At 45.0% G+C, this 13,993-nt stretch overlaps 1 protein-coding gene across 1 annotated transcript; it reads left to right on the top strand.

Annotated features, from left to right (window-relative positions):
- LOC145958297 (uncharacterized) lies at positions 1 to 5,449 on the top strand. Its single transcript, XM_083075201.1, has 2 exons — positions 1 to 251; positions 1,635 to 5,449. The coding sequence occupies exon 2, from the start codon at positions 1,638 to 1,640 to the stop codon at positions 3,495 to 3,497; it is 1,860 nt and encodes a 619-aa protein (XP_082931327.1). The 5' UTR covers positions 1 to 251; positions 1,635 to 1,637; the 3' UTR covers positions 3,498 to 5,449.
- The last annotated feature ends 8,544 nt before the right edge of the window (positions 5,450 to 13,993 follow it).

The following is a 13,993-nucleotide window of genomic DNA, read 5'->3' as shown; positions in this document are numbered from 1 at the left end:
CTCTCTTATTGAGTGTTCTGGGGTTTTTGAGCAGTGCTCTGCCTTAGGAACCTCTCTGGGAGTCAGGACCGGTTAAATCCTCGAGTTCTGAGCGCTTTGCTTGAGTCTCGGATTTAACCGAAGGGGAAATCTTTTTGATTCCCTTAGTCAAAAATTTTCTTCGAGGAGAGTGTCGAGCGAGCTTGTAGAGGGAAGGAGCGCCGCAAAGCCTCCTAGCATTTATTGAGATTTATAAAAGCACGCTCCAAGAGGTTTTCTTTAATTCCCTCCTTTTACTGCTTTCTGTGTGTTTAATTTAAGCATCATGTAGATATTTAAGATAATAATCGTTCATAAATAAAAGGGGTAATTTAGTAATTTTGTGCTATTATTTGTAAAATAATCCGTCATAGGGAACCCGTTAGGGGCGCTGTGGGGTGCTAACACCTTCCTCACGCGTAACCGACTCCCTTACCCGACTCTGGTTATAATGGCCGAAGTCGATTTTTGAAATCGATTGCCTTAACTTCTTTTTCCAATGTTTTGAGTAAAACATTGGTGGCGACTCCACGAACCCTCCCTTTTTACAAAAACCACTAATCCATGGAGGGTCCCGCTTGGGATTAAATGGGATTGGTGAGACTCTTTCAATAATAAATTGGATAAGATCGACGAGGTCTCAGTTTGAGAACAAGTCTTTCTAACAATCCAATACATTTTCAAACAAAAAATAAAAAGAGAGCTCGACCGTCTTCGCGACCGCCGAGGCCCGTTTGGGCCGGTGGCGACAGATGGCGACTTCACTGGGGAAGCCTTGAGAGTCAGTCCCATTTAGTGATGGATTATTTTCAAAATAATAGTCTAAAATTACTTCACTACCCCTCACTTGTATGATAACATGATTTATTATATGGCTTTAATAACTGTTGTTTGTTTAATTTCCGCAATTGTTTGAAATACAAACTGTACACAAACCTTTGCACACAACAGTTCCCTCTATACCCGGGGGCATGAGTGATAATCCATAGGGAGTGGATGTTAGTACGGCCGGTTGATGGGTTTATAGGAGCCTATGAGACCGTTGTCGGAAAAACATCACTCAAGGTGATAACCATGAACTCAAGTCCGACAGTGCGTTGGAACTTTCCATCGGCTTACGACGAGAGGAATTGGGTCCCTATAATGGGGGCACCTTGGGGGCCTCAGACCGGTGAGAACAGTTAGAACCACCTTGAATATGCACTTTTCTGCAGGATACCCCTACCTCGTGATTCGCTCGTGACTGTTCGTGGATGAGTGAATTGTTTGTGCATTAACTATGTGACATTGTATGAGCATACATTTGCATTCTTTAAACAAACAACATTCCTATTCTATTAAAATAAGAATAAATAGAAATAAGGATCTTCTAGTACATGGTGTTAACATCTACCTTCATTACATTCATATAGGTAGTTTCCCTTTTCACCCAAAAAAAACAAACAACAAAAAAAAATATATACAAAAATCCAAAAGAAAAAATACATATTTATCCAAACCAAGCAGTATCATGCATCACATTAGGAAAATCCCGAAAACATGATAATGCTTAGTTTAAATAAACACTATGCATGCATATTCATCTTCATCATCTCATATCATGCATTGTATTGTAGATTATGGAGAGATCTAGGGAGGTGCATGGGCAGTTGAAGAAAGTGGACTTCTTGTTGTACCGTGCCGAGAGGTTGGATCACCTCTGTACCTTGATGCCACGAGAGGCTCGTTTGGAATTTGAGAAATCCTATGGACGAGTTCTCGACTTGATGAAGATCTGTGTGGATCCAGCCTTTCTGAGAGCCTTGGTCCATTTTTGGAGTCTCGATTTGCACTGCTTCGAGTTTCCCCAGTTTGACCTAATTCCTACTCTCGAGGAGTACGAACTCATGCTTCGATGGCCCAAATCAGCCGGGGTCTATATTTTTCATGGAAATCATGTGGCTGTGGAGAGAGTTGCCACTCAGGTCAAACTACCATCACGATCAGCTGCCTTAGTGGGGAACGGCAGTATCAAGGGTTGGAAGCTTGCTATGATTGAAGACCACCTTTCTTCCTTGGCTGGTGAGGGAGATTGGTTAGCTTTCAACAAGACTCTAGCATTAGCTGTATTTGGGATGATCCTTTTCCCCTTCTACGCTAACACAGTGGACCATGCTGCAATGGACGCTTTCTTCGCTTGGGACGTACACATGAAGAGTCCCGTGCCTGCCATTCTTGCCGACACCTTGCTCTCTGTTCATTTGTCTCAACAGAAGCAAGGGAAAACCATTCGATGCTGCACCTCCTTGCTGTATGTATGGGGCATTACACACTTCTATGCCTCTAGTCATATGGGGACCTTGCCCGATCCATTGAGGAGTTTCTCCAAGATCCCCATGCGCCGCCGATATGCTTCCGAATGGAAGGAAGAGATGGAACAGTGGAGCATTGACCACTTCACATGGGTTTGTCCATGGTTCCGTCCAAGCAATGTATTGATAAGATGCGGCAATTATCCAAGCATACCATTGATGGGCCTCAGAGGTTGCATAGCCTACTCACCTAAATTGGTTATGAGACAACTAATGAGGACTCAAATTGTTCCTACTAAAGAGGAGCTTGGAGGGTTGTGTTTCTCCTTTGATTCCGAACATCAGAGGGACATGCACGCTATCATAAGAGCGTGGGAGAAACCAACCTATGAGGGAGATCTCGAGCTTGGGAAGCCTCGGGTATCCGCCTCCACCGACTATGAGAAATGGAGGAGCGAGAGGGGGGTGTCTCAGCCATCCACTTCTTGTGCAACTACAGCAACAAGGAAGGTGTTGCAAGAACAAGTCGACGCCTTGACCAAGAAACTGGAAATCCAAGGAGCTCAAATGAGAGTTCTTGAGGAGAAAAACGAAGCATCCAGTTTCCTCATTGATGGTCTTCAAAGGCAATGCAAGAAGAAAAACCACGAGATAGAGCGGCTCAAGGATGAGTGTGCTAACCTCAACAAGGAGACTACTCGGACATTCAAAATGCCAAAGATTGAATCGGGTAGTCAACTCCAAGAAGTCAACGCTAAGATAGCACGCCTTGAAGCCGAGCATGCAAAGCAGGCACAGTTGATCAAGGACATGCAAGACGATTTACTCTCGACTCGATCCGACGCACAACAATGGCGGGAAGTCGCTCAACGACAAGCTGCAAACCTTTCCGACTTCCGCAAAAAGGAAAGGGAAGGATTGGCACAGATGGCCAAACTCCAAGAAGAGAAGGATCGAGCCGAAGACGAGCTTAATGAGTTGCAGGCCATGATCAACTACCATATTCAAAAAGCGAAAGAGGCTCAGAAAATCAGTGAAGATATGAGCCAAGCGGTCCATACGCAGATTGAAGCAATGACACGCCATGTCGAAGAAGCCGAAGAAGAATGGCAAAGACGTATGAACCCGCCTGTGGGTTTCTACCGGCTTTTCTCTTTTTGTAAAAAATTGCTTCAAAGCATTGTATAAAAGTTGTACACTTTCTTCAATGAATAAAAATCATATTTTTGAGATTTATTGCCTTTGCATCTCATTAGTCATTCATTTGCATTTATCTCTCCCGGTAATTAAATAATAAAGATTAATAAAAAGAAAGAATTAATCGATGCGTATATTCAGAATGGATCGCACACCATTGGTAATAAAATGCAAACCAACAACTACGCAAAGCAAGCACACGACAGCTCCGTTGTTGGTAATCAAGACAAATAAAGGGGAAGGTCCGACGCCTTTAAGGATTAACGCTCCAAGGCCTTTTCCCTACGAATCGAATAAGGCTGTGCCGTGGATATACGACATCCACACTTCTGCCGACAGCGATATAGCAAACATCGCTGGACTTGGGGGCATGACCAGGAGTGGCAGGATCTACACTCCCGAAGATCTTCATGACAAAGCTCCCAAGAATAAAGGAAAAGAAAAAGAAAGAACCGAGGAAAATAAGGAATCCGAGGAGGAGACTGATGAGCTGTTAAAATTCATCAGACAGAGCGAGTATTCCATCGTGGATCAACTTCACAAGACACCAGCAAAGATCACTTTGTTGTCGTTGATCCTAAGCTCCGAACCGCATCGGCAAGCTCTGTTGAAAGTCTTGAACGAGGCGTATGTGACGCACTCTATCTCCCAAGACAAATTTGAGGGGATTGTTAGTCACATTACGGCTAATGATCACCTCACTTTCACCGATGAAGAGATCCCCACCGAGGGACCTAATCATAACAAGCCCTTGCACATCTCTGTAAAGTGCAAAGAATATCACATCGCAAAAGTCTTGGTAGATAATGGATCTTCCTTGAACGTGATGCCAAAAAGAACTCTCGAGCAAGTGGCAATCAAGGGAGTCCAAATGCGCCCGAGCAACATGATCGTTCGAGCTTTTGACGGATCTAAAAGAGAAGTAGTGGGAGAAATCAATCTTCCAATCCAAGTTGGACCCACTATCTTCAACGTCGAATTTCAAGTGATGGATATCACTCCCGCATACAGCTGTCTCCTCGGCCGACCTTGGATTCATGATGCAAAAGCTGTACCCTCTACGCTTCACCAGAAAGTCAAGTTCATAGTGGGTGACAAACTGGTGACTGTACAAGCTGAAGATGACATACTCATCAGCAAGCCATCCAATATACCATATGTGGATGCAGCAGAGGAAGCTTTAGAAACCGCCTTCCAAGCATTGGAGATCGCCAGTGTTGAAACGTTTCCCCGAGAAATGAAGAAGGTAGCCTCCATGCTCACAAAGAATGGATACTTGCCAGGACAAGGATTAGGCAAGGACTCCCAAGGAATCCCGGAGCTACCCATTATCAAGGATAATCCGGGGAAACAAGGGTTAGGATATGACCCTAGTAAAGATCAAAGAACGAAGAGAAACAAAGATCCATCTCGACGTTCTTTAAGCCAGATCTTTAGGAAGGCCGGTTCACAAGTATCAAGGCCGGTCGTCGTCATCAAGTGTTCTTCTCCTTCTGATAGGGATATGTAAACCTGATGACTATTAGAGATTACTCCTCGGGGACAGCCCGACCCCCGAGCCTCGATAGGGCACATGTTTCCACTGTGATTATAATAAAATCATTCATTATTATTTCTTATTGCTTCTCTTCTTGCTTGCAATAAAATTCTAAACCACGTTATTTAACCCTGTTTGAATAAACATGAATGAGGTTAAAATCATCTTAATAATCAATAAACCCGCATCATTTTTATGTGGAAGTGTGCACGACAACTTGGAGCACCTTTTCTTGGCCTCAATAAATGCCATCATGGATAAAAGAAATCCTAAAAAACAAGAGAGGCTCAGCAGGAAACCCAAAAAAGGGGGCTGCACAAAAATAAGAGCAAAAGACCCGCTAGGAATCCCACAAATGGGTTACCTAGGCAAAAATTAGGGTTACAAAAAATAAACAAAAACAGAAGCCCGCAAAGACACCACAAAGGGGTGTTTTAGGCAAAAGATAGGGCCATCAAAAAGGAAAAACAAAAATAAATCCATGATGGTACCGCCAACAGAATTCAACAAGGGGCTCAAGAAAAGCTATCCAAATTGTCAAAAGCACAATCATTAATAACAAAGATGTGCTTAACTTCATAAGTGTTTAATCAAACTAACCTAAACACTTAAGCCTACCATTGGCCAGCCATTCTTTCAAAATCAATTTTTCAAAAATAAAATTGAATCCCTCTAAAACACAAACTTACAGGAAAAATATATTCTTTCCTTCTCTTCTCTCTTGACCCACGCGATTTTAGAATAATCTAGTGGAAACATGGAGATATAGTAGTCAATAGGAGGGTTGACGTATCTTCTAAAAGAAGGGAAGTATCATTTGGTTGATGGCGCCAAATTCAAACTCAATATGCATCATTCCTCGGTCATAAAAGTCGGCAGCGCACAGTCCGTCTTGAGGAATGGCAAAATCCAAACGAAAAACGCGTCGATTAATTCTTTTGAAAAAATGAATCAAATAGAATTAGATGCACCATATTTGCATACATTCATACAGATGATAGGTGTACAAGAAGATCACTTATTCTCTGTTTATCTTAAAAAAAAAAAAAAAAAAAAAAAAAAAAAAAAAAAAAAAAAATCAATCCAATACGCCCGTATTGGTAACTAATACGGCCGTATTGAAGTAAACGTTGAAGACAACGTTTCAACTTCAATACGGGCGTATTAAACCCAATACGCCCGTATTGAAGAGCCAATACGGCCGTATTAAATGAAATACGGGCCGTATTGATTTTAAATTTTGCACACAAACGGCTATGCCAATACGGCCGTATTGAATCCAATACGGGCCGTATTGGCGAAAGCCTGTCTATAAATAAGCCTTTCCCTTTCACATTTTGCATACCAATCTTCATCCTCTGCATCCCTGTTTGTGAGTGCAAACCCCCAAAAAACCCTCAGAGATAATGGCAGAGTCATCCCGCAAGAGACAGAGAGCCCCAGCTCGACGTGAGATGACGGATAGGCACAAGCAACGGCTGGAGCTTATCGAGACATTCAACTTCGAGCCGTCAAGGGTGCTCGACTTTGATCTTCTCCGAGCAGTGGGCTTGGAAGATGACATCAGGAGTAACTTCGACGCCATAGGATGGGGTTTCCTTCTCGATCCTCCTTCTCAGCTGTACCTGACAGCCACGAAGGAGTTTCTGGCTTCCGTCGGCGTTACTGAGTCGACGAGCAGTTTTGGGGAGCAGGTCTGCACGGTTGACTTCTGGATGAACCAGGGGTACCGCTCGGTGACGTTGGATGAGTTCAACGTCCAAGCAGGATTTTTCAGCCGCGACGATCAGCTAGCATTCCGAGATGCCATATGCGAGTGGCCGGAGGAGTGGACTCCGGTTGACATGTGGAGGTTGCTTACGGGCCGAGAGGATTACCATTCAGGGGTAAAGGGCTCCCGGCTCCCGACCGCTCTTAGGATCTGCCATAAGATCCTTACTAGCACCATTCATGGCAGGTCTAGGAGTCCCGAGTCGATCACTCGTCCAGACCTGCTAGCATTATACTGCATGGCCACCGGACGGAAGGCCAACCCTGGATATTTCCTCCTCGAGCACGTGAGGAAGCTGGGGATACGAGAGGGAGGAGAGGCTAGACAGGGGTATATCTTGGCCGCTCCACTCCTTTCACAGCTAGCGAGGACATGGAGATGCCCCGACGGCGAGGAGCCAGGGGCGCTGACGCCCAAGCTGATTGGCGCTTCCACCTTGATTAGCATGAGGATCATTACGAGATCAGGAGAGCGGTATGTACGAGTAGATGGCCCCGATGCCTATGCCGACGTCCTCAATGATCTCGATTTTGAGGGTGGTGACTTCCCGCAGCCAGAGGATGGTCCTTCACAGTCAGACAGGAACTACTTTGATGCCCGCTTTGACGCACTGCAGCAAAGCATCGACACACGACTCGATGCATTTCAGCATAGCGTCAGTACATGGCAGCAGAGTACCGACGCTCGACTAGACACCTTGGTACAGGGGTTCGATAGCCTCTCGGTTTGGCTCCATGGCCACTTCCCCGCTCCTCCACAGGATCCGCCGGCAGAGGATTGAGGACCGGCTTATTTCTTCTTTATGTATATGTTTGAATGGGCTGCGTCCCATCATTATTATTTTGTACAAAATTTCATGTTTATTTAATGAATGAAATTTTTCACTCTTCGAGTCTAGATTCTTTATTATTTCTGTACAGAAAAAGCCAAAACCAATAAAGAAAAGGCAAAAACGAAAAAAAGCCGTAACCAATAAAAAGGCAAAACATAGAAAAAGCCGAAAACGAAAAAGGCAAAAATACAGAAAATCCAACAAAAAGCTTGTACAGAATAATCGAGCCTGGAGAGGCTCGCAGAAAGAATACTCCCTTCAGAATATCTGAGCCTGGAGAGGCTCGCAGAAAGAATACTCCCTCAGAATAATTGAGCCTGGAGAGGCTCGCAGAAACAATACTCTTCCTTCAGAATAGTTGAGCCTAGAAAGGCTCGATTCCCCAGAGATATCTCAAGCTTACACTCACGGGTCAAATTCCCCAGTGAAAGCTATCAGAATGCGATCAGCGAAATCCCCAAAGGAGGCCTGATCATCCAAGAAAAGTGTCTAAGGACTTTAAACTTCCCCAATGGAGGATAGTTTTCCAACTCAAAAGCGATGAGTGAAGCTAAGCCTGAAGAGGCTTTCTAAATAATACTCTAGGATGAATAAAAACTTCAAATCCCCAATCGCCTACTAAAGAGGCATCTCTTCAAAAGGAAGACCAATAAACTATTCCCCAAGTGGAATTTGGCCCTCAGCCTAACAAATGAACGTCAAGATGATCTGCCTAACAAAAGAGGCCAATCAACATCAATCCCCAGTGGATGATCGCCTATCCAAGAGGCATCCCCACAAAAGGGGAAGAAAATCAAAAAGATTAATAAAATTCCCCAAGCGGAATTTGGCATCCCGCCAAAACATCGAACATCAAGACTATCTGCCTAACAGAAGAGGCCAGTCAAAAAATCAACATGTCAACATCCCTAGCGGATAACAGCCTACACAGAGGCTACAAAACCAGAAAAGTCAAAAAGAGTCACCCGAATAAGGATAACCGGGATACTCCACCAATGTCGACAGGACGTCAGCCAAACATAAGGCATCGCTCATTTCAAAAAGAGCATCTTTGTGTCTACACCCCAAGGAAACAGAAATTCCTCAATGGGCACCAACCATACAATGCAAAGTTGGGACACAAGAACCTATGAGTAACTGCACATCCCCGAGACGGATCCCTGCGTTATCCAGCCCTCAGCGGCATCAAAATCAAAATCAAACCGTCGAAACAGCATCGTGGACTGTGGAGACAAATCAATCACAGATCCCTGGAGAGGGCAAACTCGCCATGCCGAAGTGAACAGAAACACGGAGGCAGACCCTGGAGAGGGCAAACTCACTTTGCCAAAGTGATCAGAAACACGGAGGCAGACCCTGGAGAGGGCAAACTCAGTACCGAAGTGTTCAGAAAGCACGGAGGTATGCAACTTTCGGCTCGGGCGGCGAGTAAAGTTGTATCTGGAGAGACAGTACTCACAGCTTCCGGCTAGGGCGTCTAGTGAAGCTACCCTGGAGAGGGCAAACTCAGTACCGAAGTGTTCAGAAAGCACGGAGGTATGCAACTTTCGGCTCGGGCGGCGAGTAAAGTTGTATCTGGAGAGACAGTACTCACAGCTTCCGGCTAGGGCGTCTAGTGAAGCTACCCTGGAGAGGGCAAACTCAGTACCGAAGTGTTCAGAAAGCACGGAGGTATGCAACTTTCGGCTCGGGCGGCGAGTAAAGTTGTATCTGGAGAGACGGTACTCACCCTGGAGAGGGCAAACTCAGTACCAAAGTGTTCAGAAAGCACGGAGGTATGCAACTTTCGGCTCGGGCGGCGAGTAAAGTTGTATCTGGAGAGACGGTACTCACCCTGGAGAGGGCAAACTCAGTACCAAAGTGTTCAGAAAGCACGGAGGTACGCAACTTCCGACTCGGGCAGCGAGTGAAGTTGTACTCACAGCTTCCAGCTAGGGCGTCTAGCGAGGCTAACCTGGAGAGGCTACTCAACCAATTTTCCACCGGAAGACGCTACAAGTCAGAAGGTTGGCACATCACCCGGACAATTGGGTCAACTCCTTTACTTGTCAACCGGTAAACTAAAAGGCCGTTTGACCAAGTAAAGGAGGGGGCAGCTGTAGACCCCTAAAATTGTCCGGGTCGGAAATAAAACTTGAAGACTCTCGAAGACTGAAGAAGGATCAGCCAGAAGGACTTCCAGAAGGCCCAAGGAGGGTTCTCTATAGGTCTAAGAGGTCTTAGGATAGCTAAAAATAGAAAATAGGAGGAATTGGGACCAATACGGGCTGCTTGGGGACCAGTACGGCCTGTATTGAAGTTTTGAACTTCAATACGGCCGTACTGGACTCAATACGGCCGTATTGAAGATTTGTGAACTTCAATACGGCCGTATTGAGTTCAATACGGCCGTATTGAAGAACAAATTCTCAATACGGGCCGTATTGACCCCAGCGCCCGTATTGCTCCTATTTCCTATAAATATGGCGTCATTTGACGTCAATACACACTTTTCAACCATTTCTTGACTCTCTTATTGAGTGTTCTGGGGTTTTTGAGCAGTGCTCTGCCTTAGGAACCTCTCTGGGAGTCAGGACCGGTTAAATCCTCGAGTTCTGAGCGCTTTGCTTGAGTCTCGGATTTAACCGAAGGGGAAATCTTTTTGATTCCCTTAGTCAAAAATTTTCTTCGAGGAGAGTGTCGAGCGAGCTTGTAGAGGGAAGGAGCGCCGCAAAGCCTCCTAGCATTTATTGAGATTTATAAAAGCACGCTCCAAGAGGTTTTCTTTAATTCCCTCCTTTTACTGCTTTCTGTGTGTTTAATTTAAGCATCATGTAGATATTTAAGATAATAATCGTTCATAAATAAAAGGGGTAATTTAGTAATTTTGTGCTATTATTTGTAAAATAATCCGTCATAGGGAACCCGTTAGGGGCGCTGTGGGGTGCTAACACCTTCCTCACGCGTAACCGACTCCCTTACCCGACTCTGGTTATAATGGCCGAAGTCGATTTTTGAAATCGATTGCCTTAACTTCTTTTTCCAATGTTTTGAGTAAAACATTGGTGGCGACTCCACGAACCCTCCCTTTTTACAAAAACCACTAATCCATGGAGGGTCCCGCTTGGGATTAAATGGGATTGGTGAGACTCTTTCAATAATAAATTGGATAAGATCGACGAGGTCTCAGTTTGAGAACAAGTCTTTCTAACAATCCAATACATTTTCAAACAAAAAATAAAAAGAGAGCTCGACCGTCTTCGCGACCGCCGAGGCCCGTTTGGGCCGGTGGCGACAATGCCCAGGTCCCTGAAGAAACTCTGATAAACATAAAAGTGGGGGGGATCGGTCGACTTCCCCATGAACACACCCTCACCAGCCGGGCAAGGCTCTAGCCGAATCATCCGGGAAATGGTGGGGTCGCAAATACAGTGCGTCTTCCAAACCGCATCAACCTCCAGGCGCGACTTGAACACACTCTGGACAGCCCCCACCTCACGCCTGACCCAGTCGTAACCAGGAATGCCCGACTCCAGGTCCTTAGGCGGGGATGACTCTCTCCTCTCTGCGACACCCCTCCCGGTGGCCACCGCTTTGCTGCGCGCCTTGCCCCTGGCAGGCGCAGAAGAACTTGAGCCACGACCACCAGCCATTAAGGAAATAGAGATAAAGGACAGATGAAATCGGGAGAAGAGGCGTGAACAAGAAGTTGAAAAAGTGGAAAAAAAAGCAAGGTGAAAAAGGCGAAGAGGCGCGAGTGAGGAAAAAGAAAGCTTTTCCCCCAAATTCAAAACCACCACGCCACGTGTCGGCTCAGGGGCACGCCTGACGACGCATTAGTTACAAAACCATCATTGCGTAACCGTCATTTCCCTTAACGCGCCACTCGCATGTTTCCGGGAAATAAACAGTCATGACACATGGCACTTCTACAGGCGGCATACGTGAAAGGTCACTTCCCCCCTGTCGCCACCCGCCCGAAATGGGCTTTCGGCATTCGCGAAGGATGGTTGGACTCTTTTATTTGTTTAAAAATATGGATTGCTAGAATGACTTATTCTCAAACTGAGACCTCGTCAAACGAGCAATTTTATTAAAAGGCTCACCAATCCATGTTAATCCCAAGCGGGACCCTCCATGGATTAGCGGTTTTCATAAAAAGGAAGGGTTCATGGAGTCGCCACCAATGTTTTACTCAAAACATTGGAAAAAGAAGTTTAAGGCAATCGATTCAAAAATCGACTTCGGCCATTACAACCAGAGTCGGGTAAGGGAGTCGGTTACGCGTGGGGAAGGTGTTAGCACCCCACAGCGCCCCTTTCGGGTTCCCTATGACAGATTATTTAAAAATAATAGTGCGAAATTACTAAATTACCCCTATTTATTCTAAGCAATTATAAATTAACTATCTACATGATGACATTTTAAATATGTACACACAGAAAGCGGTAAAAGAAGGGACTTTAAAGAGATAAACCTTTGAAGCGTGCTTTCTTATATATCTTGACAGAAATTGGGAAGCGTTTTGGCGTTCCCTCCCTCTACAAGACCGCTCGCTCCCTCCTATAAAATTTTAACTATGGAAATCCGGAGGATTTCCCTTCGACTAGGTTCGGGACTCAAGCAAATGGCTCGTGATTCAAGAACTTCGTCGGATCAACTCTCCGAGTGATTTCTAGGCAGAGCACTGCTCAAAAAAACCCAGAATACTCAAGAAGAGGGTTAAAACTCAGTGTGAAAGTGTAGAATGACGTCCAATTGACGTCATATTTATAGGGATGAGGCGCAATACGGCCTCTGGGGGTCAATACGGTCCGTATTGAAGTTTTGAACTACAATACGGCCGTATTGAATTCAGTACGGCCGTATTGAAGTTCAAAAAACCTCAATGCGGCCGTATTGAGTTCAGTGCAACCGTATTGAAGTTCAGTGCAGCCGTATTGAGTTCAGTGCAGCCGTATTGAAGTTCAGAAACTTCAATACGGCCGTATTGAGTTCAGTGCGGCCGTATTGTAGTTTAAAATGTTCAATACGGCCGTACTGAACTTTTGGGAGGCCGTATTGGGCTTCATTCCCTCCACTTTCTTATTTTTTGCTACTCTAAGACCTCTAAACCAACAGATTGTCATCCCACGGTCTTCTAAGAGTCCCTTTGGCTGACTTTCCTTTGATCTTCGAGAGTCTTCGAGTCTTATTTCCGACCCGGACAATTTTAGGGGTCTACACCCCCAGCGAGCTCGGTCTTAACTCCTCGACCTATGATCTTCGGAGCTCGGGGGGCTAATGTACTATCCGCTCTACGGAGCCGAGCTTTGAGCTCGGCACCGTAGCACAGAATGACATCGAGCACACGCCACGTGACGTCAGCTCGGTATTTACACGAATCATAACTGATCCCCGAAGATCTCGCCCCAGATGAGGTCCATTATCTAATCATATTATATCTTATCTCATGCCCAAGGCCCGAAGCAACCCTAAATCACACTAAGGTACGTGCATTACATATACAAGACTATTACTCATACAAACCCTAACTTTAGCATCGGAGTCTCTTTTGCAGGTACCACCCCCATCTTGGAGCACCAGCGTACCAGTGAAGGAGGCTCACCAATCTTATCTGGCGGATCAGCTCTACAGCAGATTTCCGGTAAGAACACTAGGTTTAATTTAGCATGCATTTAAGTTGCATTTTGAGTCACATGGATGGTGCCACCTTGGCTGAACATGTGTGACTCAAATTCAACCCTAAATGCACACTAAATCAAACCTAAATACACCTAACATCAATGTGAACCGGACTTGTACATGTGAGTTAAGTTTTGAATTCAAAATTCTAAACTAGGTTTAATTTAGCATGCATTTAAGTTGCATTTTGAGTCACATGGATGGTGCCACCTTGGCTGAACATGTGTGACTCAAATTCAACCCTAAATGCACACTAAATCAAACCTAAATACACCTAGTATCAATGTGAACCGGACTTGCACATGTGAGTTAAGTTTTGAATTCAAATTCAAAATTTGAATTCAAAATTTGGCGCCACATGTGAAGCCTCCACATTGGCGCCAAGTGTCCTTAATTCCGGATCCATTTAAGCTTCCTCCTTCACTCATTGTATTCACTTTTGATATATGAAATTTGAGAGCAAATATTCTGCCAAGTTTCTTCCAAAAGTCACCAAGAGAGAGCCATCACTTTTTAGGAACCCTAGCTAGGTTTCCTACCTTTTGAAGTGAGATTTCCTTTGTTCCTTAAGCTTGGATGCTTCCATCCATAGTCTAGGAACCCTTAGATCCAAAAATCTTCCTTCCTTCAAGTGTCTTACATTCGGATTTTGAGCTCCATTGAAGAGGTCCAAGCTTTGGTGA

Source organism: Cajanus cajan, chromosome 5 (genome assembly GCF_000230855.2).
Source record: "Cajanus cajan strain Asha chromosome 5, NIPB_CcT2T_4, whole genome shotgun sequence".
Classification (NCBI taxonomy): domain Eukaryota; kingdom Viridiplantae; phylum Streptophyta; class Magnoliopsida; order Fabales; family Fabaceae; genus Cajanus; species Cajanus cajan.
The sequence above is the reverse complement of the archived record's forward strand: the minus strand, read 5'-3'. Positions and strand labels throughout refer to the sequence as shown.